This window comes from Bubalus kerabau, chromosome 1 (genome assembly GCF_029407905.1).
Source record: "Bubalus kerabau isolate K-KA32 ecotype Philippines breed swamp buffalo chromosome 1, PCC_UOA_SB_1v2, whole genome shotgun sequence".
NCBI lineage: Eukaryota > Metazoa > Chordata > Mammalia > Artiodactyla > Bovidae > Bubalus > Bubalus kerabau.
The window spans coordinates 238,103,424-238,130,881 of record NC_073624.1 but is presented as its reverse complement, the minus strand read 5'-3'; the positions used below and the strand labels follow the sequence as shown (position 1 = coordinate 238,130,881).

At 40.6% G+C, this 27,458-nt stretch overlaps 1 protein-coding gene across 5 annotated transcripts; it reads left to right on the top strand.

Moving 5' to 3' along the window:
- The first annotated feature begins 1,764 nt into the window (after positions 1-1,764).
- On the top strand, positions 1,765-27,458 carry LOC129636768 (mucin-2-like). 5 transcript variants are annotated; one of them, XM_055560421.1, is made up of 9 exons: positions 1,765-1,944; positions 2,332-2,386; positions 4,919-5,251; positions 8,554-11,271; positions 12,285-12,380; positions 15,727-15,782; positions 18,816-18,930; positions 26,119-26,312; positions 26,419-27,458. In XM_055560421.1, exons 2-8 carry the CDS (start codon positions 2,344-2,346, stop codon positions 26,121-26,123), a joined length of 3,366 nt encoding a protein of 1,121 aa, XP_055416396.1. In that variant the 5' UTR covers positions 1,765-1,944; positions 2,332-2,343; the 3' UTR covers positions 26,124-26,312; positions 26,419-27,458. The 5 variants fall into 5 exon arrangements, with proteins under 5 accessions (XP_055416396.1, XP_055416405.1, XP_055416412.1 ...); XM_055560430.1 differs by lacking the exons at positions 18,816-18,930; positions 26,119-26,312; positions 26,419-27,458 and adding an exon at positions 15,063-15,148 and having other exon boundaries at positions 1,766-1,944; positions 12,285-12,637; positions 15,727-16,124; XM_055560437.1 differs by lacking the exons at positions 18,816-18,930; positions 26,119-26,312; positions 26,419-27,458 and having other exon boundaries at positions 1,766-1,944; positions 12,285-12,637; positions 15,727-16,124.

The window sequence follows — 27,458 nt, the reverse complement described above, 5'->3', positions numbered from 1 at the left end:
ATAAGCTGGTAATATACTGGATCACACCTAATTGAAACTCTTGGCCTAAATATTTACTTATGACCCTATTAATGCTACATGCTATGTCACTTGCACTTGCCCTATTTTACAAGATTGTGATTTCTTGCATTACTAAATGTGTGAATAAGCCTCTGATAAAAATGATGACTAGGCAACTTGAACATATATATTTATTTAAGAGCTGTACATGTATATATTTATTTATGAACTCAAGATTGTAATAGTGTAGCTCTACATATGAGAAGAAGCAACATAGGGTATTTTACTTGGACTAAAACAGATTTGAAAGACATGTGGGCCAAAGACTTTTGGCTACTATTAGCAGTGCCTAGGACATGGAACAACAGACTGGTTCCAAATAGGAAAAGGAGTACGTCAAGGCTGTATATTGTCACCCTGCTTATTTAACTTATATGCAGAGTACATCATGAGAAACGCTGGACTGGAAGAAGCACAAGCTGGAATCAAGATTGCAGGGAGAAATTTCAATAACCTCAGATATGCAGATGACACCACCCTTATAGCAGAAAGTGAAGAGGAACTAAAAAGCCTCTTGATGAAAGTGAAAGAGGAGAGTGAAAAAGTTGGCTTAAAGCTCAACATTCAGAAAACGAAGATTGTGGCATCTGGTCCCATCACTTCATGGGAAATAGATGGGGAAACAGTGGAAACAGTGTCAGGCTTTTTTTGGCTCCAAAATCACTGCAGATGGTGACTGCAGGCATGAAATTAAAAGACGCTTACTCCTTGGAAGGAAAGTTATGACCAACCTAGATAATGTATTGAAAAGCAGAGATATTACTTTGCCAACAAAAGTCCATCTAGTCAAGGCTATGGTTTTTCCAGTGGTCATGTATGGATGTGAGAGTTGGACCATGAAGAAAGATGAGCGCCGAAGAACTGATGCTTTTGAACTGTGGTGTTGAAGACTCTTGAGAGTCCCTTGGCCTGCAAGGAGATCCAACCAGTCCATCCTAAAGGAGATCAGCCCTGGGATTTCTTTGGAAGGAATGATGCTAAAGCTGAAACTCCAGTACATTGGCCACCTTACGTGAAGAGTTGACTCCTTGGAAAAGACTCTGATGCTGGGAGGGATTGGGGGCAGGAGGAGAAGAGGAGACAGAGGATGAGATGGCTGGATGGCATCACCGAGTCGATGGACATGAGTTTGAGTGAACTCTGGGAGTTAGTGATGGACAGGGAGGCCTGGTGTGCTGCGATTCATGGGGTTGCAAAGAGTCGGACACGACTGAGCAACTGAACTGAACTGAGTCCAGTAAGAGCACACTGAAGATCATCAAAATACTGGCCTGACTGAGAAAAAGGTATTCTTTTCACTATGGAATAAAGTGGCCATAAACTGCCTCCTTAATCGTGATTGAATTTGTAACTATGAGGGGGCACTGCCAGCTAAGGAGTGTCCCTTGCTATTTGTTCTGTAAGAATTCAGTCGCTAGCCACTATAGTCACTTCTACTCAATATACCCTGAAAGGAATTCAGTGCAGTGATCCAAATGAAGTACTCTGTGCTCTGGGAAAACTGATAAAACAAGCCTTCAGGTAGATGTTTACAGGAGAAAATTTTATGAATCCAAGTTTCATCTTCTTGTACTTAGAAAAACGCTAAAGGCATTAATTGAGCTATTTGTTTCTTGTACCTAGTGGCAACCTTCTTCTGAGATATTTGATTGTACTTCTCCAAAATCACATTTAAGCTTATCTCTCCAACCCTCTTGGGCGTGGTTCATCAGAGCTATCTGAGAGGCAGTCTCCTGAGCCATAAGTAAAACTCACAACTCTCAGTTCTTAGTTCAGTGGACATTTAATAATTTGACTAAGGCTGGGGACTAGCCATTCTGACCACAAAGGAAGAAGTACCCTCTTCTCACCAGAAAGCCAGGTGACTCATCTTCAAGGCTAAGGGTAAGTGTATATTTGCCATGGGAAATCTGGTCTTTGCTCTGGCTTTCCCTGCTAAGACTTCCTCTCATTTCCTTCGTGTTTGCTCCCTTATCTCCTCTGTCAGCACCTAGACTCCGATTTGACTCTAGGTGTAGGAAAGGAGCTGGGTAAGTAGGCACTGTTTCAGAGGACAGCTTTGCCTGTCTGTTGTAAGGGGCAGAGCTCTCAGTCACCTGGAGCAGACAGACAGTGGAAGCATTTGCAAGTGTGCTCCTGCTTCCTGCAGGCAGGCTTATGTGATTCACCCTGTAAGGGTGAAAGGAGAAGTTGCAATCTGAGAATTAAGACTTGTTCTGATGCCATCTGATTGAGGGCCGCACCAAGCAGTCTGCTTTCTCTTTCCTTCAGGCCAATAGCATCATGCATCCTTGGGTAGCCATCCTGGGCCTCCTACTCCTGCCAGGTAAGTGAATAGGTGGATTGTGCTTTGGAACCCCAAGGATGTAGGGGATGTGTAGGGGGTGTGTGGGCGTGGTAGAGGGGGGCTTTGTCAAAGGTAATGGGATCAAGCTCAAGTTCTAAGAATTAAAAAATCTATGGGTAGGTGAATAAGGCATGCTGTAGTACAGTACATCTTAAGCTGCCAGTTGTGTTTAAATTAAAAAAAAATAGTAGGTATATGGATGTGTATGCATGAACTACTCAAGTGTATGTAAGAGAGTAACCATGGACAAGGGTGGGAAGAAGAAATGGGGATGGGTGGGAAGGAGACAAATCCTTTATTGTACCATTTTGTACTGTTTGATTTTTTTAACCATGTGTAACTGTTTCTTTTAAGAAGAAAATATTTTAACTTCCCTGGTTTTCCAGTGGTTAAACTTTGTGTTTCCAATGCAGGAAGCACAAATTCTATCCCTGGTTGGGGAAATAAGATCCCACATGTGGTGCCATGTGGCCATAATTTTTTTTTTAATCAATAAACAAAAATTTTAATTTTTAATAAACAAAATTATTCAACTTCTCTCATATTTTAACATTTTATGAGATAGGGGAAATTTTTAGGAATAAACATGATCCTAAATTTAAAAAAAAATCTCTAAAAGTAGGAATACGAGGAAAAGTACATTTTTTAAATTATATTCTAACAAATTTATATAATCAGCATAAATTACCTTTATAATTCAAAACTAATATTAAGCAAAATTAAATATAATCAGAATTTCGGTAATAAAAACTAGATTTATTTTATATAACAATGAGTGTTATATTCCCAGAGCATTTCCCAGATTTACAGCCCAGTTCTAACTATGACTTGTTGTTGAATCTCAGATTTTTTTTTAAGGACCACTCAGATTTCATTGGAGAAGGCAATGGCACCCTACTCCAGTACTCTTGCCTGGAAAATCCCATGGACGGAGGAGCTTGGTAGGCTCCAGTCCATGGGGTTGCGAAGAGTTGGACACGACTTAGCGACTTCACTTTCACTTTTCACTTTCATGCATTGGAGAAGGAAATGGCAACCCACTCCAGTGTTCTTGCCTGGAGAATCCCAGGGATGGGGGAGCCTGGTGGGCTGCCGTCTATGGGGTCGCACAGAGTCAGACACGACTGAAGTGACTTAGCATAGCATAGCAGACTTCATTTGGCAATACAGTTTCTTAAACCACTGCTGCAGGAGACAGTTTTCCTGCCTGTTTGTTTTTAAGAGGTAAAGTTTAATATTTGATTGAACATTGTCCAATTTTTTGGTTTCACCTGGCCAACTGGACAGTGCTCCATTGCAGGACAGTCATCAACTCACAAGAAGGGATCCCTGCTTGAATTTTTTTTAATCGATCCTAAATCCCATGATGGGCTTCCCAGGTGGCTCAGTGGTAAAGAATCCACCTACCAATGCAGGAGACATGGGTTTGATCCCAGAGTTGGGAAGATCCCCTGGAGAAGGAAATGGCAACCCACTCCAATATTCTTGCCTGGGAAATTCCATGAACAGAGGAGTCTGGCGGGCTACAGTCCATGGGGTGGCAAAGAGTCCAATACAACTAAGCAACTAAACAAAAACAACAAAGCCCATTATAAGCCTCAGTTCCTTCTGCTGCTGCTGCTAAGTCACTTCAGTCATGTCCAACTCTGTGCAACCCCATAGACGGCAGCCCACCAGGCTCCCCCATCCCTGGGATTCTCCAGGCCAGAACATTGGAGTCGGTTGCCATGTTCTTCTCCAATGCATGCAAGTGAAAAGTGAAAGTGAAGTTGCTCAGTCGTGCCCGACTCTTAGCGACCCCATGGACTGCAGCCTACCAGGCTTCTCCATGAGAGTATTATAAACCCTTTTTTCTGAAAACTGATTTGTAAAGAGTTTACTAGGCTTCTGCCTTCTAGCCAATGATGCTGAAAGTAGGCTATTAGCTGTTTTTTCTTTAACCTAGAGAAGATTTGTGAGGTGAAATTTTTTGCATAGCCATTTAAAAAATTGCAATAAAATTTTGAAAATCAAAATTTTAAATGCAACAGTTTTAAAATCAGATTTCAACTGAGACAGTGACTGAATCTAGGGGAGAGGAAAAGCCACCTGTATGTATTAACATTTAGTAAGCAGATACCTGTCAAACACAGGATAAAATGCACACACACTGATGCATTACTGGAGTGTCGTTTGTTTCAAACCTTTTGGAGAGGGATTTGAATCATATTCATCAAAAGACTGAACATATTTCTGCCCTTTATCCTGATACTTTCTCTCATAAATCTGTCCTATTAGGAAGTAATCCTGAATACAGAAAGACGTTTATCTGATGTTTCATCCTCAAATATATCTGGTTAATAATAATACTGCTAAAGGATATGTTTACCAGAAAAATGCATATATTAAATTTACAAACTCAAGATATAGTTAGATAATTTCAAACAGCATAAGCTATATAAAGAACAAAATGAAAATAAAATTAAAGTTAAAATTTTGAGACCTTATGCTCTGGTTTCTCTTTATTTACAGATGGTGTAACCTCTTACCATCGAGTGACTGGAGTGGTGGGTCAGAGTGTCACTCTACCCTGCTACTATAATGGAGAAGTCACAAGCATGTGTTGGGGCCGAGGGGCATGTCCTTGGTTGAACTGTGGAACTAACATCATCTGGACTGATGGATACAGAGTCACCTATCGGAGGGATGGACGTTATCAACTAAATGGCAACATTCGTGGAAGGGATGTGTCTTTGACCATAAACAATGCTGCCGTGTCTGACAGTGGCTTGTATTGTTGCCGAATTGAGGTGAGAGGGTGGTTCAATGACATAAAAACCACCCTAGAGTTGAGGATCAATCCAGGTGAGCTTATCTTCCTACTTCTTTGATCACTTCCTGTGGGTTCCCAGAGATAAGAGTTTTCTTTTTGATATTAACTTTCTTTTCCTTTAGTAAGGAAATAAAAGTTTCCTATGATCTTGTTTTCTAATAACTCTTCAACTGAATATCTTGTATTTGTGTAGCTGCTGCTGCTGTTGCTCTAAGTCGCTTCAGTTGTGTCCGATTCTGTGCGACCCCACTGACGGCAGCCCACCAGGCTCCCCTGTCCCTGGGATTCTCCAGCAAAGGACACTGGAGTGATTGCCATTGCCTTCTCCAATGCATGAAAGTGAAAAGTGAAAGTGAAGTCGCTCAGTCGTGTCCGACTCTTAGCGACCCCATGCACTGTAGCCCACCAGGTTCCTCTGTCCATGGGATTTTCCAGGCAAGAGTACTGGAGTGGGGTGCCATTGCCTTCTCCATGTTTTTGTGTAGAGTTAAGTGCTAAGACTAACCTTGATTCAAGACCATAGGCTAGAGGATCTTCCCAGTCAGCAAACTGTCTCCTGAAGCAGTGCTTCAGGAACACTAGTTGGTTCATGAAAAAGCATTCACTGTTCCACACTGAGATATAGTGAGTATTTTTATGGAGCTGAATTTCTTCTTCTTGAAAATCTGACCTTTTCTCTGAGGTCAGTTCTTTGGAGAATTTTCAAATGTTCTTTCGTAACATTTTAAACTCATAGAGAGTTTCACACGTATAAAACAGGTAATATAAGGTCCTGTCTACTGCTGCTACTGCTAAGTCACTTCAGTCGTGTCCGACTCTGTGTGACCCCATGACGGCAGCCCATCAGGCTCCACTGTCCCTGGGATTTTCCAGGCAAGAACACTGGAGTGGGTTGCCATTTCCTTCTCCAATGCATGAAAGTGAAAAGTGAAAGTGAAGTAGCTCAGTCGTGTCCGACCCTCAGCAACCCCATGGACTGCAGCCTACCAGGCTCCTCCATCCATGGGATTTTCCAGGAAAGAGTACTGGAGTGGGGTGCCATTGCCTTCTCCGAAGGTCCTGTCAAATAGATGTATTATTTGGTTTTGACAATTGTCAACTCAATTTTGTTACATATACATTGAAAGAGTCTAGATAGTTTCATCCCCTCCCTCTACCCTTGGATTTTTTGAAGCAGAATTCACAGCATATCATGGCTCAGCTGGTAAAGAATCAGCCTGCAATGCGGGAGACCTGGCTTTGATCCCTGAGTTGGGAAGATCCCCTAGAGAAGAGAATGGCTACCCAGTCCAGTATTATGGCCTGGAGAATCCCATGAACTCTATAGTCCATGGAGTCACAAAGAGTAGCATACAACTGAGTGGCTTTCACTTTCACTCACATCATATCACTAAATTGCTTGTTTAAAAATTAAAATCGCCCTATTGCAATATGAGAACATTTTAATCTCCGTAACTTTTCACTTTTGGCTTTTAAGAATTTTGTGAAATCCAAAATTCTGGGAAGTTTATGTTTTCCTATCTTGATATAGACACTTTAATTTTTCTTACCATTTGGTGAAAGGAGCAGGTTCTAAAGGATTTTTTGGTTTCTAATGCTCTTTCATAGTAAATACTCTCCCACTAAAGTTTCTAATGAAAACAGAACCCCAATCAGAGCCTTTATAAGCTAGATCTCTTTTTTAGTTTAAATGAACTTGATATTTCCATTTCATAACTTTTCCTAACTTCATCAAAGACACTGAGTTTATTTGATGAAGGCAAGTAAAATCAGGTCAATTGTGATGCAGAAAATAGCTGACTCTGGGAAAACATCTAGGAGGCAATTTAAGAAAGCCAAAAGATGCTGGTGCTATACACATGTGGCAGGAGGCTGTGTGTGGAGAAGAGATTATTTTTGGAGTTGTGAAATTATATGATTGGTCCGGAGGAAGAAAGAAATTAATAGGGGACATTTATAGTGCTTATAAATTCTTTAATAGATGAATATTTGCAAAGTCACTGCTCTGTCCAGTGGGAAATGAGTTCATAACTGAGCCAAAGTGACTCTCTATCTCCAACCCAATACTTTACTTAAGTTTTCTTGCACTTTTCCGAGATTGAGCTTACTTTCAACGTCTCTTAGGGCTCTTTCTTGGCAGCTTTTCCTAGCCTTAGTGTCCTAGCTTCTTCCTTAGGAAATATTTACTCCTGCTACTGCTAAGTCACTTCAGTCGTGTCCAACTCTGTGCGACCTCATAGAGGGCAGCCCACCAGGCTCCCCCATCCCTGGGATTCTCCAGGCAAGAACACTGGAGTGGGTTGCCATTTCCTTCTCCAATGCATGAAAGTGAAAAGTGAAAGTGAAGTCGCTCAGTCGTGTCTGACCCTCAGTGACGCCATGGACTGCAGCCTACCAGGCTCCTCCATCCATAGGATTTTCCAGGCAGGAGTCCTGGAGTGGGGTGCCATTGCCTTCTCTGATTTACTCCTGAGCAAGACACATTAGTGAAACAAGATGATTAAATTTCCTCTTTGTTATACTCCTTTGATAAGATGTTTTTCTTGCTTCCTCTTTTTCTTAGGTTTTGTTTCAAACTGAAGGGAGGGGATTGAGACTGCACTGTTCTTCAAAATCTTTAACTACACTGTTAGACCCAGGTCAGCAAACTGTAGCCATAGGACCAGATCAGATTCTAAAATAAGCTCACCAACAGTTTTTTTTTTTTTTAATGAATAAATGTTTATTAGAACACAGCCCCATCCATTCATGTATATACTCTCTATGACTGTTTTCAGGGCTTCCCTGGTGGCATATGGCATCTGTGTTATCCAGCATATGTTAATGATGTGAATTAATCCACATTTAGGATGCAGATATGTTTGGAGGGTACCCTTAGAACTGACAGAAGCAAATGCTATTTGTTTGGTCAATAGTCTGGTTCTTGGGAACTACTATTTGGGTTCTAGTCATGTACTGCTGAGAGGACAAAGACAGCTTCAGGCTCTAGACACTTTCCCCTCCTTCATGGATGCTTATGAAGATATGTAAATCTGATATTTATGACTAGTCTTTACAAACTGCTTCAACACAAATCCCATGTGTCATTTTTTAATGGCAACACCTCCCGAAATATCATCCTTTAAATGCTGCTGTTGCCTTGTTGTGACCATGTCTTCACTCCCTCCTCAGTCACAGATTCTAGTTGACCCATGACAAGAACTTGGAGTTCATGGGAGATAAGTGCTGAGTTCTGCCTGGGGACAGTGTGCTTGGTTGTGTTGGTGCACAGGCCCAGCACGAGTCTCTTGTTTCCTGCTGCTTGATGAATCCCTGCTTTCATGTTGATTTATAGCTCCACCTACAACGACAACAACCACCACCACTACTACTACAACAACTACCACCACTACTCCAACAACCACTACCACTACTCCAAGAACAACCACCACTACAAGGACAACTCCCAACACTATTCCAAGAACCACCACCACTACAAGAAGGACAACTACCACCACTATTCCAAGAACAACCACTACAAGAAAGACCACTACCACCACTACTCCAAGAACAACCACTACAAGAATGACAACTCCCACCACTACTCAGAGAACAACCACTACAAGAAAGACAACTCCCACCACTACTCCAAGAAGAACCACTACAAGAAAGACAACTCCCACCACTACTCCAAGAAGAAACACTACAAGAAAGACACCTGCCACCACTAGAAAGACACTTGACACCACTACTCCAAGAAGAACCACCACTACAAGAAAGACAACTACCACCACTACTCCAAGAACAACCACTACAAGAAAGACAAGTACCACCACTACTCCAAGGACAACCACTACAAGAAAGACAACTACCACCACTACTCCAAGAACCACTACCACCACCACCACTACTCCAAGAACAACCACCGCTACTAGAAAGACAACTACTACCACTACTCCAAGAAGAATCATTACAAGAAAGATACCTCCCACCACTACCCCAAGAAGAACCACTACAAGCAAGACAACAACTACTACTACTCCAAGAACCACTATCACCACCACCACTACTCCAAGAACAACCACCACTACGAGAAAGACAACCATTACTACTACTCCAAGAACCACTACCACCACCAGCACTACTCCAAGAACTACCACCACTACAAGAAAGACAACCATTACTACTACTCCAAGAATGACTACCACTACTCCAACAACCACCACTACTACTCCCAAAACAATAACCACCATGACTCCAACAACCACCATGACTCCAGCAACCACCACCACCACCTCCACTACTCCAAGAACAACCACCACTATGAGAAAGACAACCATTACTACTACTCCAAGAACCACAACCACCACCTCCACTACTCCAAGAACAACCACCACCTCAAGAAAGACAGCCATTACTACTACTCAAAGAACCACTACCGCCACCAGCACTACTCCAAGAACAACCACCACTATAAGAAAGACAACCATTACTACTACTCCAAGAACCACTACCACTATTCCAACAACCACCACTACTACCCCCAAAACAATAACCACCATGACTCCAACAACCACCACCACCATCTCAACTACTCCAAGAACAACCACCTCTAAAAGAAAGACAACTGTTACTACTACTCCAAGAATGACTACCACCACTCCAACAACCACCACTACTACTCCCAGAACAATAACCACCATGACTCCAACAACAACCACGACTCCAACCACCACCACCACCACCTCCACTACTCCAAGAACAACCACCACTATGAGAAAGACAACCATTACTACTACTCCAACAACCACTACCACCACCACCACTACTCCAAGAACAACCACCACTACAAGAAAGACAACTATTACTACTACTCCGAGAATGACTACCACTCTTCCAACAACCACCACTACTACCCCCAAAACAACAACCACCATGACTCCAACCACCACCACCACCATTTCCACTACTCCAAGAACAACCACCACTATGAGAAAGACAACCAATACTACTACTCCAAGAACCACTACCACTACTCCAACAACCACCATGACTCCAACAACCACCACCACCACCTCCACTACTCCAAGAACAACCACCACTAAAAGAAAGACAAGCATTACTACTACCCCAAGAACGACTACCTCTACTCCAACAACCGCCACTACTACCCTCAAAACAACAACCATGACTCCAACAACCACCACCACCACCTCCACTACTCCAAGAACAACCACCACTAAAAGAAAGACAAGCATTACTACTACCCCAAGAACGACTACCTCTACTCCAACAACTGCCACTACTACCCTCAAAACAACAACCATGACTCCAACAACCACCACCACCACCTCCACTACTCCAAGAACAACCACCACTACAAGAAAGATAACCATTACTGCTATTCCAAGAACGACTACCACTACTCCAACAACCACCTCTACTACCCCCAAAAGGACAACCACCATGACTCCAACAACCACTGCAACCACCTCCACGACTCCAAGAACAACCACCACTACAAGAAAGACAACCATTACTACTACCTCAAGAATGACTACCACTATTCCAACAAGCAGCACTACTACCCCCAAAACAACAACCACCATGACTCCATCACCCCCCACCATCACTACTCCAAGAACAACCACCACTATAAGGACAACCATTACCACTACTCCAGCAATGACTACCACTATTCCAACAACCACCACTACTACCCCAAAAACAACCACCACGACTCCAACAACCATAACCACCACCACCACTACTCCAAGAACAACCAAAACTACAAGAAAGACAACCATTATTACTACTTCAACAATGACTACCACTATTTCAAGAACCACTGCTACTACCCGAAAAACAACACCCACCACAAGTCCAACCACCACCACCACCATCACTACTCCAACCACAATGGTCACCACTGCTCCAACAACCACCACCACTGCTGTGCCAACAACAATCAACACCACTACTTCAACCATGACAGTCACCACTGCTCCAGTGACAGTGAGGTCCTCTACTTCTGCTCTTCCAATGCCAGTACCCACAGAGGACCTCCAGCCAGGTAAGCAAAAGTACTTTTAAGTGCAGAAGTTTTTAAGGTAAGGATACGCACCATCCAGACACGGTGTTAAGGCAGATGTACAATCTAGGGTAGGGATTCTTAACAGGTTTCCAAACCTGGCTTCACAGAATCTGTGAACCACTTGTACCCTCTTATATTCATCTTTTGTATCTTTAAGCATTTTCAGAGTGAGAGGGACCTAGGGTTTTTATTAGATTCTCAAAGAAATCATTAATAGCAAAAAAAAAAAAAAATAGCCAGACCACTGCTTGTGGACATCTAAGAAGGATGATACATTCGGCCCTGTTTAACATAGAATTATGAGGAAAAAATAAGAGTGCCAGAACAGGGCCAAGTGAATGAGACTCTGTCTTATAAGGAGCTCTGAATAGAGATCATTTAATCCATTTTGAAGCCTAACCCAACACTTGAGGATACGATTTCGGTGAAGTTAATGCTTACTCTGTTTCCTCTGTCAGGAAACATGCTAACTGCTTTATAAGTATTAAGCCCCTTAATTCTTATGACAACCCCAGGACTGATGCTAAAGCAGAAGCTCCAATGCTTTGGCCACCTTATGCAAACAGCTGACTCATTGGAAGAAAGATGGAAAGCAAAAGGAGAAGAGGGTGGCAGCGAATGAGATGGGTAGACAGTATTGCTAACTCAATGGACATGAGTTTGAGCAAACTCCAGGAGACAGAGAAGGACAGGGAAGCATGGCATGCTGCAGTCATGGGGCTGGAAAGAGTTGGACACGACTTAGCAGCTGAACAACAAAAGAAGTATAAAAAGTAAAATAATTCTGTTGTTAGGCTCTCAGATCATTATCTAGATCAGATTTATTCATGATAATGAAATGCTTACATAGCAGGGTAATACCTCAAGGACATCTATTAATACATTTCTAAGAAAGAGTCAAAGGGTAATTTCTGATTTAGTTTTGTTTGTTCTTTCTGTAAATTCTCTTCCACTAATTGAACACTATTTTTCCGTTCTTGTCATTCCTATAGCTTCTTTATCTTCTCCAACTCAGACAGCAGAAAGCCAGCCTACTACCCTGTATGAAACAAACATAACCAGCTCACCATGGCACTCTTGTTCAACAGGAAACTTCAGTTTCTTTCCTGAACACCTGATAGCATTCAAATTTTGATAAATATTAGCACATTGTTCAGAGCACATATTCTGAAATAAGGCAAGCGTGACTTGAATGCCAACAATGGCTATTCCACTCAGCTATGCAACTTGAACAAATGTCTTATTACCGTCTTTGAATCTGTTTTTATCCTTTGGAAAATGGAGGAAATATTACTTATTCTTACAAGTGTTATATGAGATAAAGATCTGGGGACACAGTTACAAGGTAAGTGATAGAATGGCAACTATGACTGTTACTTAGAATATCCAGAAATACGTACATTTGAATGACACAGGCAGCTTGTATGATTTGGGATCATCCACATACATATCCACATTTTTCTGAATAAAATGAATTAGCCTTGTTTTTAAACTTATTTCTAGGCATACTTCCCTGGACAGAGCCTTAAAACAATTAAATCCAAACTGGTCCAGACCAAACTGGTTGTCTGTTTATGCTTCCTCTAAGCCCCAGAAACTACACAGAGTCAGGAGGCTCCCCTGCTGCCTTGTCAAGCTTTCATTTCACACAGACACTTTGAGTTGGGTTGAGGACATGGGCACCAGAGCCAAAGAGGCAGGGCCCACTAGGATTGTGCTATTCCACTCCCAAAGACTCCAGTTCTCCCTAGTTTTGGAAAGTCCATATTCTTTTGAGATGTAAGATTAGTCTGTTTTTCCTATAATGGAGAAAGATGATATTGAATTGTCATCTTTCCCAACTAATTCTCTTACCCATGGTGATAAATTTGGAGAGTGCCACATGTGAACCCCTTTGTAATGCAGAACTGGCTTATTTGTCCATGTGCCTGTGAAGCATCCAACAGGGTCAGATTTTGTAAGATTTTGTGAGACTTGTGCATATGATTCATCATGCTCAGGAGTTGCTATAGGAGACCCCCAGGGTAGCCTACTTTGCCAATCATTCAAGGAAGCTCTTAATTGAAAATGGACATGCAGCAGGACTCAGAGACGGACCAGTTTAATTGAAATTAGCTAATAGTGACATTTGGTTTTGAAAGTGGAATCCTTGGTGTGAAGTGTTTCTTGGCACAGAAACAAGGAGATAGCAGATAAAAATACAGGTAAGAGCAGTTGGGGCAACTGCACTCCACACTTTTAGGCTAAGAGGAAGAACAAAGTAGAAAATGGGAAATTATTCTCTGAAATATGTCACTAAAACCTGGTCAAGTAGACTTGGCAGCATGGAACAGGCATTGCAGCAGCTGTGTCCCCACGACTTCTGTGACTGCTGCCATCTTGGCAGCATTTCTGAGGCCCTTTAGCCAAATCCTCACAGTGCCCGAGTCACACTTCAGTGGGTTAAAGCCTCACAAAGCCAAGAATGTTAGTCCAGGAGGAATTTTGGTTTTCATAGGGCCTGCACCTACCTTTTCAGATGCATGTGCCAGCAAATTGTTGTGCATTATTTGATTTAATTCTTTCAGGGCAGGTTTATTTCTTGCCATTGCCAGACTGAGGAGGACATTTAGTTCTACTTTAGACAAATAGCTTCCAATTCAACTGCCTGCCAATGGCAGTTTCCAGCTGCACGCCCATGGGCAAGTTGTTTCATTCCTCACTACATGTTTGTAAGGAATGAAGGATAGGATATTTAGAAAATCCATTGCATGGTGTTCCTTCCCCATTGCTCCTATTGTTATATAGCAACATAATTGTGATACCTGATATTTGTTTAATATGGTGTTAAGCACCTTACATGCATCATCTAATGTGATAACTTTATGAGACGGGTACTATCAACAGCTTGTAGTTCAAGGTTACCCCAGCTAGAAATATAAATACATACATTTACATGCATATGTATGTAATGTGTATGTAAAGGACATTGATCGAGGTCACATTGGTAAGTGACATGTCAGCACTAAAGTCAAGTTTCATCTGACTCAAGTCCTTTTTATTTTTTTAAAAACATCACTCATTCTATAGCATAAGCATTTAAGGTTATAACGTAAGTCATACACAGAGACTAGACTGTAGACACTGTCTCTGGAAGAAGTAGTGTTGGAATGTTTAAATTGTAGATACAGTTATGTAAACTGTTAAAATTTAGGGGGATATGGTTAGTTCATTTTCACTACCATTAGAACATGATGGTTTTATAGCTCTGTCAGTAGTATGGGAATCTCTGAGACCTGCAGAATTTACAATGGATGGGAACATAGTGTGTGCGGTGGTTATAAGCTGAGGCTGTTGTCCTTTAGTAGAGTTGGAAACTTCAACCATTTCAGCACCTCATCTAAAATTTCGGATTCAGAAAATGGGTATAAGGATGTAAAGTGCTTGTATATAATAGATACTCAGTAAAGAGAAAATCCTGTATTTGACCTATAGTTGCTTAGAAGGGCCAACAGTATATGTTCTGTGGAACAAAAGAGATATTTCAAAACACTATTAAAATTTGGGCATTCAAAACTTTAAGGCATAGTATCCTTTTATATTGGGAGTTTAGGTAGTATAAGGTATACTGGTCTTGGGAGTGACGTAATATATTTTCTAAAGCACATTTGGATCAGTGTCTGGGCACACTGGCATATAATGTAGGAGTTGGATGCCACCTGTTTGAGGTATCTTAGTGCATTTCACTCACATTTTGAATGTAAAACCAATGTAATGTTCATTTTGAACAGAGTGGTTCTGCTCTTTGGATGTGTAATGACCTCTGAGCACTCACTGGAAGTTTCTGAGCTGCCATGAAAATACTGATTATTTATCTGTAAGTGGTAATTTTTAACCTAGTTCTGACAATGGGCCACTCTGACTTGTCTAAAGTTGTCAGTAAATTTTCTGTGAGCATGCATTTTTCCCCCGCATAGAGAGAAAAAAAAAAAAAAAAGGGTTCATTTTCAAAGGGTCCATGACAAAATGGTTAAAAAGCACAACCTTACTAGTTAAATTAATAAATGTTAGGACGGAGGAGCCTGGTAGGCTGCAGTCCATGGGGTCGCGAAGAGTCGGAGACGACAGCGATTTCCCTTTCACTTTTCACTTTCAGGCATTGGAGAAGGAAATGGCAACCCACTCCAGTGTTCTTGCCTGGAGAACCCCAGGGACGGGGGAGCCTGGCGGGCTGCCGTCTATGGGGTCGCACAGAGTCGGACATGACTGAAGCGACTTAGCAGCAGCAGCAGCAGCAGCAGTAACTTGGTATTATTTTGGGGATGCCTATAGCATTAGGCCATATGATTATTCAACTTTCCCTTCATTACCAGAAGGCAGTGTGAATATATTTGGTGTTCACAGGAAAGCTCAATATCTTTGTAATTCTCATTAATTTTCTTTCTTGTTGAGCAGATGGAAATGGCACCGTGACCCAGTCTCCAGATCCTCATTGGCATAACAATCAAACTGGAAGCATATTCCTTCCTATTTTATTAGCCTGATTCACTTATATGTCTCTTCTGGAATCAAGTTACATTTAGAGATTATTATTGTCAGACTAGTCCACAGATTGATTCTTTCTAATTTAAAAAAATAAAGGAAGAAACACTTTGACTCTTAAATAGGGATAGTTTAATTAATTTTAAAAGTCTATATAAATACACTACCTTGTTAGAAATAGCTGAAAAGTTATATTTTACTTTTGTATTGTAGATGGACGCTTTACTGTCTGAGCCAACAGGGAAGTCATATTTTACTTTAGACACACATATACACCCAGGACAGAATTTCTCCTGACCAGAAAATAAGAAAAAGAGAGTGAATTAATTCAGGCATAGTGACTTAACATTACGTACCAAGAAAGACTTAGATCATTGTTAGAGAAATAACATGCCTTGAATTGATGTAGTGGAATGGGGGCCATCCCCACCAAAAATATTATGTCAGTGAAAGTGTGATTCCTTAAACATAGGCCCCCTAATATCCTTTTCCAATCCAATTTTCCTCCTATAGAGAAATTTTGAGGCCACTGCTGAGTCTTTCTATATATAATCCTCCCCATATGATGACACATTAAGGTCCTAAGGTCTTCAAACTCTTTGATTCTGTAATTTGTTCTTGCATTTTCCCCACAATTAGCTTGGGAAAAATCCAAGGGACTATAGTCTCATGATGTTCATCAAAGCCTCATCTTTGTGTGTAAGTTAGAAGAATTTATCAGTGAGATTTTTCACTTTTGGCTCCTTTGGGTGAAACAACTTTCCTTTCACTATGTGCAAATAACTCTTAGAAGAAAAAAACATGAACAGATTCAGGTATGAGAGTAATCTTGATTGCAAGTGGTGAGAAATTGCAGCATGGACATTATAAGAGAAATTCAAGTTTAAGCAAAGTGGGGTTAATGTGACGTCAAATGGCCTTATGTTGCATAACTTAGTGACAGTGAGAACACTACCACGTAGGAATGATATGAAAGATTTAGTCACTCTGATGATATGGGTACTGATTGATCTGCTGGATAGCAGAACTGCCACCATGTAAATGTCATGTCAATCAGACTTATGCTAGTTTAAAAAAAAAGAAACAAACACTGTGAATGAGAAGATTGTTTTTGACCTCAGTTACCTGCAGGACAGGTATATTCAGTAGCAATTAATCTCTTCTATATAATGTAAGCAATACAGAAGCAAGTTCACAGTAGGTGGTAGCACAATCGTGGGCTTTTTGTGTCTTGACTGTGAAGATATCAAGTGTATCCTAAGTATCTTGAAACCAAGCAGCATGTATTTCCACCCAGTAGGTCAACTTCTTGAGCTGCATCTTAAGAGGAGAATGAACATATACATAAAGATGTATAAAACAAGATATACATTGCTGCTGTTTATAATCATGAAAATGTTATAAACAACCTAAAAGTTCAATAATAAGAGATTAATAACTTATCAATTAAGCATGCCCATTTATTGCCACTGAAAATGTTGTCACTTCAGTGTACTTACTGCCATGAGAAGACAGTGTCATTTGTTAAATGAAAAAACTAACTTTTCAGGTAGCATTTGGACTTCCCTGACAGTCCAGTGGTTAAGACTTCATGCCTCCAATGAAGTAAGTAGAGGTTCGATGGCTGATTAGGGAACTAAGATCCCACAAGCCATGTAGCATTGCCAAAAATGAAAAAAAAATTATTATATATAGGTTATAGATACAAAATAAAATGATGTATATACTGTAGTATACATTGGATATGGTAACTGTGTCTGTTAAGAAAAGTACTAGAAAGATAAAATTCTAAGAGTATGTAATGAAAAATGGTAATAGTAACTATTTCTGGATGTTGAAATTATGGTTGATTTTTGTTTTCCTTTCTTTATCCTGAGCTGCACACTCTAAAATGAACTTCCAGTTTTTATGTAACATAATATTTTTTAAAAAGCCAGCAAAGACTAGTTCCTGTAACCCTGTGTTCCATCTAACTGCTTTCCCTCCCACAAGTAAGGTGATAACACAGCTTTTCCCTCCCAAGGCACTGACTGTTTTCCATTTAGGCAAGGACACCTCAGAGGCTAAGTCACCCTCCTCTGTATTCCTCATAGTATTTATCAGGGGGTACCTGAAGTACCTTTCCCAAGAACCCTATTTAATCTGCATTTGACAGAAAAAGAAGTTTGGAGAGGCTAAATAACTTGCTAGGGTCACAGAGCAACTAAATAAAAGTTAATCTGGGATTCTGACTCCAGAGATTAAACTCTTATGCAGGAGGAGACTTGAGACTTAATCATTTTCTCTGATTTTCCACTTCCTTTCTGTTAAAATACCTAGGTGGTGGGACATTTTTAGAATTAGAATTAAGCTATGTAATGGAGGCAAGCATGATGACCTGGTATATTTTGAGTTTACTCTAGGAAGTGATGATCTCTCACACTAGGAATTTTTTTCCCAATTGCACAGCATTTTAATTGTTAAGCAGAGCCATGAGTCTGAGCAGCTACTTTATGCCCACTTATAAAGACATAGAATCTTGAATTCTAGTTCAAAAAAGTGTTTAAATTAATGGCTAGTTTCAGTAACTGAACACATTCAAATAGCACCACCATGGCAACTTACATAGGAACCAGAATTGTTTTTTATTAGTATCATAAGAGGATTATTTATGAAAATAGATTATTTTTTATAAAATGTATAAATTAATAAAGCACAGTCATTTGAAGCATACAGTTTGAGTTTTAACAAGTCTGTACCCTTCTCTAAATATCACTGCAAGTAAGATGTAAACATTTCCACCACTCCCAAACACATTTTGAATTTTGAGTTGTCTTAGAATTTCATCATAAGGCTATAACTTTACATCATTTGGTCTTACCTTTCATGATCCAGAACTAGCCAGGGGCCAATAAACAATAATGTGACTGGGTATATTATTTTCTGAAATGTTTTCTGCCTGTAACTCTAACAAGATTGTTTTATTTTTCTGTTTTGTGTTTGATCTGCTGATGTTTCTGTAGATTGCGGTGCTGGCACAAGAAACATGGATGAGCACCAACAAGGGAGTCTACATTGGAATCTCAGTTACTGTTTTGGCATTGTTGGTCATGTTTGTGGTATTCTGGATTAGGAGAAGTAAGTCACCTCAGGACTGAAATATTCAGAAATATTCTTGAGCCCACAGGAGTATTCTTGAGCCACATGTTTTCAGTTTCATATAACTTTCTTGCTTCTTACCTTGTTCTTTTTTTTTTTTTTAATTTATCTTAAATTTATTGTTCCACAAACATGATATTTAAATTCTCCATAGGAGAAATTAAATATGGAGAAATAAGCACTGGTTGTGTAAAGTTGAGATTTGGAAGTCAAAAGCCAAGGTTATATACAAGATTTGTTCCCTCCCATTTTGTTCTTTTCGCATTCCCTCAATAACAATATTTTATCCCTATTGGGAGTAAAACTGTTGATGGTTTTATAACACCCACTTAATAGAAGAAGCACAAGAGACATTAGGAGGGTACATGATTTCAGAGCTAGGAGAAGAACAAAGGGATTCACACGACAGTCATCCAGCACCTTGTGGTCTCCTTCCACCAGTTGTGTGTTTATGTGTGTGTAAAACCTGTCTTCTATGGGAGAAGTCCAATATTCAGGGTATTTTTTCAGTGAAATATAATGGCATTAAAGTAAGCTAGGGCATGTAGGTCAATACACTAAACCTATGAATCAGAAGATACTCTATACCAAGGGGCTCACTTGGCTCCTAGAGATTCAAGAGAAGTTACCTGGAGTTATCAGATTAGGGTCCAGATTGATTTTTTTCTCCTTTTAAAAAAATATTCTTTCTTCTAAATTGATTTTTTTTAAGACTCTGAGAGCTGTACTGATTTTGCTTATATTAAAGTAATAATCGTAATAATATACTTTGGAAAAAAATCTCAAAAACTCTTTGGCTTATATGTTTTATTTTTTCTTCATTTTTCCCTCAATTTAGGATATTTTTGCCAGGGTAGCAAGGCGGAGCTACTACAGTATGTTTGAAATGGTTTGTGTAATTAATGCCTTTTGATGTTCTTACTCTAGTAAACATAAGGAAAATTTCTCTGTCCCTCTCCTCTTTTCCTTCCGAGTTCTCCATTTTATACTCTGGATCATGAAAAATCTAGTATATATGGCACCTCCATTGCTGTTCAACCTTCCAGTGATGATATTAGCATTTCTATGCTGCTGCTGCTGCTGCTAAGTTGCTTCAATCGTGTCCGACCCTGTTGGACCCCATAGAAGGCAGCCCACCAGGCTCCTCCTTCCCTGGGATTCTCCAGGCAAGAATACTGGAGTGGGTTGCCATTTCCTTCTCCAAACATCTCTATATTTCTCAGGAATTGTGTCATAACTGCTACAGAAACAACACCTCAAACCTTATCTCTTAGAGCAAGAGAACTAAATTGCAGATATTGTTTCAGGGGTCATTTGAATGGGTTGTTTAGTTTATTTGATTTCATTCAGTGCTTTGTTTATTGCATGTCTATTGAATTGCTATTATATTCTGAAAAGATGAGCAGAACAGACAGGAAACATATAAATGAATAAGCAGGGCCTTATAGAACTTCCAGAGAAATACCATGGGGAATACTGGAGCAGGGCAGTAGGCTATGTGAGTGAGCCCCAAAGAAGCAGAAGGCAGCTCTGCAAAAATCTGCAGGAAGACACCTCCAGGCTGAAGACCCGCAAAGGCAGGGGGTAGGGACATGCCTCCAGCTCCCCATGGTTCCCACCCGCCCCTATTATTCCATACCCAGCCTGCTCTGTTCATTTGCATTAGTTGTCTGGCCTCACAGGCATTTCAATTTACAGTTTTTGCAAATTTTCCCCTTCACCCAATAAAAAATTAAATCTTCTTTGTATGCATCCCTGCAGTCATTTTCTCAAGCATCTGTAAAGGTAGGAAACCAGTGCCTACTTCCAACAAAATAAACTTCTTTATCTGGTCCAGCTTGGGTTTTAAGCAAAGTCTTTCTTTGTTCTGAATTCGTCCCTCTTTAACTGCCATCCATTATTCTTAGTTCTCTTTCATTGGATGTTTGTACCCAGTCTTTCCTACATCTGAGTTAATCACATGAGCCAGTCCACAAAATACACCTTGAGTAATCTCCAGCATATTGCAAGTGTTCCATAGATGCTGGATTTTATTATTGCAGACATGCAGTAAACCTGTGAGACAGGCAGTAGTAGTATTCTCAGTTTACAAATTATAAAACAGGTTTAGAGATGTTAAGTGCCAATCCATGGTCACACCACACAGCAGGTCTCTTAGAGTCCAAAACTCAGGCCTTTAGGAGTTTTTGACTGTCAGCTTCCAAGAGTGGAAAAAAAAAATGTGCTCCCTACAGACAGAAAAACATGAATGATAACATCCTTTTAGTTCACTTTTGTTCTTCCAATGTTCACTTCTTTAAAGTTTGTTTTCAATCACCTAATTAGAAAGAAAATATTTATTGTAGAAGATGTTGTATAATATAGAAAAGCAAACAAAACAAAAACAAAAAGGTGTATTTTCTCATGATGTTATTTTGGGGGCAGCTATATCACATTGACTCATTTTGAGCTGCTGACAACTAACCTGTTTCCATGCAATATGACTAATCTGTTTAAAGATCAGAGCTGATGAAGACTCAGTGCATTTCATATCATTTCTGGGCAGGCTTAGGTAATAAAAATAGTGCCTACAGACAACTTCTAAAAAAGCATTGATATCAAAACTCCACAAATGACCTTTGTGTAAACTTGATTTGTGAGCATTCATGTTATAAAACTTATCTAACCCATGGCTTTCTAATTTTGATTGTTAAGGCAGGGTGTGATTTTTGACTCTGTGATCTAGAACATGCTTAGGTGAAGCAATACTATTTTACTGCCTCTGATATGCTCTGATATTTTTTATCAGTTCAGTTCAGTTGCTGAGTCCTGTGCAACTATTTGCAACCCGTGAACCACAGCACGCCAGGCCTCCCAGCCCAACACCAACTCCCGGAGTCCACCCAAACCCATGTCCATTGAGTCGATGATGCCATCCAACCATAACATCCTCTGTTGTCCTCTTCTCCTCCTGCCCTCAATCTTTCCCAGCATCACGGTCTTTTCCAATGAATCAGCTCTTCCCATGAGGTGGCCAAAGTATTGGAGTTTTAGCTTCAGCGTCAGTCCTTCCAATGAACACCCAGGACTGATCTCCGTTAGGATGGACTGTTTGGATCTCCTTGCAGTCCAAGAGACTCTCAAGAGTCTTCTCCAACACCATAGTTCAAAAGCATCAATTCTTCAGCACTCAGCTTTCTTCACAGTCCAGCTCTCACATCCATACATAACCACTGGAAAAAGCATAGCCTTGACTAGACGGACCTTTCTTGACAAAGTGAAGTCTCTGCTTTTGAATATGCTATCTAGGTTGGTCATAACTTTCCTTCCAAGGAGTAAGTGTCTTTTAATTTCATGGCTGCAATTACCATCTGCAGTGATTTTGGAGGCTCCAAAAATAAAGTCTGACACTGTTTCCACTGTTTCCCCATCTATTTGCCATGAAGTGATGGGACCAGACGCCATGATCTTAGTTTTCTGAATGTTGAGCAGCCTACTTTTTCACTCTCTTCTTTCACTTTCATCAAGAGGCTCTTTGGTTCTTCTTCACTTTCTGCCAGAAAGGTGGAGTCATCTGCATATCTGAGGTTATTGATATTTCTCCCAACAATCTTGATTTCAGCTGTGCTTCCTCCAGCCCAGCATTTCTCATGATGTACTCTGCATATAAGTTAAATAAGCAGGGTGACAATATACAGCCTTGATGTACTCCTTTTCCTATTTGGAACCAGTTTGTTGTTTCATGTCCAGTTCTACTGTTGCCTCCTGACCTGAATACAGGTTTCTCAAGAGGCAGGTCAGGTGGTCTGGTATGCCCATCTCTTTCCGAATTTCCCACAGTTTATTGTGATCTACACAGTCAAAGGCTTTGGCACAGTCAATACAGCAGAAATAGATGTTTTTCTGGAACTCTCATTTTTTCTATGATCCATTGGATGTTGGCATATGATCTCTTGTTCCTTTGCCTTTTCTAAAACCAGCTTGAACATCTGGAAGTCCACGGTTCATGTGTTGCTGAAGCCTGGCTTAGAGAATTTTAAGCATTACTTTACTGGTGTGTGAAATGAGTGCAATTGTGTGGTAGTTTGAGCATTCTTTGGCATTGCCTTTCTTTGGGATTGGCATGAAAACTGACCTTTTCCAGTCCTGTGTCCGCTGCTGAGTTTTCCATATTTGCTGGCATATTGAGTACAGCACTTTGACAGCATCATCTTTCAGGATTTGAAATAGCTCACCTCCACTAGCTTTGTAATTCCATCACCTCCACTAGCTTTGTTCATAGTGATGCTTCCTAAGGCCCACTTGACTTCACTTTCCAGGCTGTCTGGCTGTAGGTGAGTGATCACACCATTGTGATTATCTGGGTCATGAAGATCTTTTTTGTACAGTTCTTCTGTGTATTCTTGCCACCTCTTCTTAATATCTTTTGCTTCTGTTAGGTCCCTACCATTTCTGTCCTTTATAGAGCCCATCTTTGCCTGAAGTGTTCTCTTGGTATCTCTGATTTTCTTGAAGAGATCTCTAGTCTTTCTCATTCTATTGTTTCCCCCTATTTCTTTGCATTGATCACTGAGGGACGCGTTCTTATCTCTCCTTGCTATTCTTTGGAACTCTGCATTCAACTGGGTGTATCTTTCCTTTTCTCCTTTGCTTTTCACTTCCCGTCTTTTCACAGCTATTTATAAGGCCTCCTCAGACAGCCATTTTTTTTTTGGAATACTTATATATATATTTATCTTAAATACAGGATCAGTTCAGTTCAGTCCAGTTGCTCAGTTGTGTCCGACTCTTTGTGACTCCATGAATTGCAGCTCGCCAGGCCTCCCTGTCTATCACCAACCCCGGAGTTCACCCAAATTCATGTCCCTTGAGTTGGTGATGCCATCCAGCCATCTCATCCTCTGTCGTCCCCTTCTCCTCCTGCCCCCAATCCCTCCCAGTGTCAGTCTTTTTCAAGGAGTCAACTCTTCACATGAGGTGGCCAAAGTACTGGGGTTTCAGCTTTAGCATCATTCCTTCCAAAGAACACCCAGGACTGATCTTCTTTAGGATGGACTGGTTGGATCTCCTTGCAGTCCAAGGGACTCTCAAGAGTCTTCTCCTACACCACAGTTCAAATGCATCAATTCTTCGGTGCTCGGTTTTCTTCACAGTCCAACTCTCACATCCATACATGACCACTGGAAAAACCATAGCCTTGACTAGACGGACCTTTGTTGGCAAAGTAGTGTCTCTGCTTTTGAATATGCTATCTAGGTTTGTCATAACTTTCCTTCCAAGGAGTAAGCGTCTTTTAATTTCATGGCTGCAATCACTTTCTGCAGTGACTTTGGAGCCCCAAAAATAAAGTCTGACACTGTTTCCACTGTTTTCCCATCTATTTCCTATGAAGTGATGGGACTGGATCCCAGATCTTCGTTTTCTCTATGTTGAGCTTTAAGCCAGCTTTTTCACTCTCCTCTTTCAAAATATAGGATCAGTTCAGTTCAGTTGCTCAGTCATGTCTGACTCTTCATGACCCCATGTATCGCAGCATGCCAGGCCTCCCTGTCCATCACCAACTCCTGGAGTTCACCCAGACTCATGGCCATCGAGTCAGTGATGCCATCCAGGCATCTCATCCTCTGTCGTCCCCTTCTCCTCCTGCCCCCAATCCCTCCCAGCATCAGAGTCTTTTCCAATGAGTCAACTCTTCACATGAGGTGGCCAGAGTACTGGAGTTTCAGCTTTAGCATCATTCCTTCCAAAGAAATCCCAGGACTGATCTCCTTTAGGATGGACTGTTTGGATCTCCTTGCAGTTCAAGGGACTCTCAAGAGTCTTCTCCTACACCACAGTTCAAATGCATCAATTCTTCAGTGCTCAGCCTTCTTCACAGTCCAACTCTTACATTCATACATGAGCACCGGAAAAACCATAGCCTTGAGTAGACGGACCTTTGTTGGCAAAGTAATGTCTCTGCTTTTGAATATGCTATCTAGGTTTGTCATAACTTTCCTTCCAAGGAGTAAGTGTCTTTTAATATCATGGCTACAATAACCATCTGGAGTGATTTTGGAGCCCCCAAAAATAAAATCTGACACTGTTTCCACTGTTTTCCCATCTATTTCCTATGAAGTGATGGGACTGGATCCCAGATCTTCGTTTTCTGAATGTTGAGCTTTAAGCCAACTTTTTCACTCTCCACTTTCATCAAGAGGCTTTTTAGTTCCTCTTCACTTTCTGCCATAAGGGTGGTGTCATCTGCATATCTGAGATTATTGATATTTCTCCAAGCAATCTTGATTCCAGCTTGTGTTTCTTCCAGTCCAGTGTTTCTCATGATATACTCTGCATATAAGTTAAATAAGCAGGGTGACAATATACAGCGTTGACAGACTCCTTTTCCTATTTGGAACCAGTCTGTTGTTCCATGTCCAGTTCTAACTATTGCTTCCTGACCTGCATACAGATTTCTCAAGAGGCAGATCAGGTGGTCTGGTATTCCCATCTCTTTCAGAATTTTCCACAGTTATTGTGATCCACACAGTCAAAGGCTTTGGCATAGTCAATAAAGCAGAAATAGATGTTTTTCTGCAACTCTCTTGCTTTTTCCATGATCCAGTGGATGTTGGCAATTTGATCTCTGATTCCTCTGCCTTTTATAAAACCAGCTTGAACATCAGGAAGTTCACGGTTCACATATTGCTGAAGCCTGGCTTGGAGAATTTTGAACATACTTTACTAGCGTGTGAGATGAGTGCAATTGTGTGGTAGTTTGAGGATTGTTTGGCATTGCCTTTCTTTGGGATTGGAATGAAAACTGAAAGGGTCACAGTCCTCAGCTACCAAACACCAGCCAAACCATTTCCTGGCCATCTTTGAGACCGTGCCTCCTGGTTTAGTACTTCAATTTGGTGTGTGGTATTTGTCTTCTCAGATTATAAATTTTTGTGTTCTATTGCATGAGTGTCTTGAAAGAGACCGGTGTGAGTTTTTTGAAACTAAAATGTGTGACTTTTTACCTCCTTATTAAAAATAATTTCCTGTAACTTCATATTCACAATTCTAGAAGCTTCTATTCATTTCATAGGATGTTTGAATGGGACTCTGAGAAATGCAAATACCCAGGCTTGAATGAACATAAACAAATATGCTGCTCATATTTGAGAAGTGATCTCCTTTTCTCTTACTCATGTTATTCTACAGTGTGATTCCATTGAAAGAGTCTCGCATTGGAGCTTTGAAAAATGCAGCTCCGAAGCCTATCCAAGAAGAAGACAATGTCTACATTACTGAAGACTAAGTCCTGGATCCAGATTCTAAAGTGTTATGCCCTTGACTGTAGAAGACGTGACCAGATACTGTGTCAGAGTGCTTTCAATCAGCTGCACAATTTTTCAGTCAGTTTCCCATGGCATTCCTATAGCTCAACTGTGTAAAGTCAACCTCTGTCACAGAGTCCTAATTTTTTATACTAAATTGGCTCAAACTTTCTGATCATTGCAGCTGCTGCTGCTAAGTCCCTTCAGTCGTGTCCGACTCTGTGCGACCCCATAGACGACAGCCCACCAGGCTCCCCCGTCCCTCGGATTCACCAGGCAAGAACACTGGAGTGGGTTTCCATTTCCTTCTCAATGCATGAAAGTGAAAAGTGAAACTGAAGTTGCTCAGTATGTCCGAGTCTTAGCGACCCCATGGACTGCAGCCCACCAGGCTCCTCTGTCTATGGGATTTTCCAGGCAAGAGTAGTGGAGTGGGGTGCCATTGCTGGAACATTGCAGAGGTCTCTTCAAAACATGAAACATACTTCTTAGAATTGTACATTCTCTTTAGACCTCATGAATCCTGTTTTCCATCAAGAATTCTCATTGACGAGATAGAAAAAAACACTTCTACCTAGTTACCAAGGTTGTCGAGAATACCTGAAAACAACTTAGAATTAGGACATCTAGTCTGGGACTTGGACTTAACATGGAAGCATTTCATGATTGTCCCCCCCATTTTTTTTTAAATAAAGTGACTCCAAATGTGATATTGCATAGGGTCCTCAAGGTTTCAAATCATGGTGTGTACTGGCTTTTATTTATCCAATAGAAAAATGGAGGTGAGTGTGATTTTTCCATTATAGACAAATTTGGTTTCTCAGGGTTCTGGAAATACAAGGCATTAAATGCTTTCTTTGGGAGGAGGATGGTATTTTAGCAGTTAGAAGAAGCAATGGTATTGAGTAGACTATGAAGGCACCAGAAGAAAATCAATAGCCATATAATTTATGATATTTTTGCTACCTCAGTGCCACAGTTCTAGGTACTTATATTGACAACTGGGAGGCTCTGATTTTTAGGGTGAGTCAGGGCAGAAATAAATACAAGGAAAAAAGAGAAGACGGGAGTAGCAAAAGAGGCTTTCTGTTTTAGAAAATAGAGTTTGCAAATATAATAGTATTGTTTGAGAGTGTTACCAGTTTCTACAAAATGCTAAATTGTCCTCAAACCACTTTGATTTTTAGAATTGTTTTGGAAGGATAAAAGATCTTTTTCATATTG

Excerpts from the sequence above, each read along its gene's own strand:
- LOC129636768 (XM_055560421.1), top strand. The coding sequence starts at position 2,344 with ATGCATCCTTGGGTAGCCATCCTGGGCCTCCTACTCCTGCCAG. Across the intron at positions 12,381-15,726 it reads ATGGCACTCTTGTTCAACAG|ATGGAAATGGCACCGTGACC; the intron begins GAAACTTCAGTT and ends CTTGTTGAGCAG. Across the intron at positions 15,783-18,815 it reads ATTGGCATAACAATCAAACT|ATTGCGGTGCTGGCACAAGA; the intron begins GGAAGCATATTC and ends ATGTTTCTGTAG.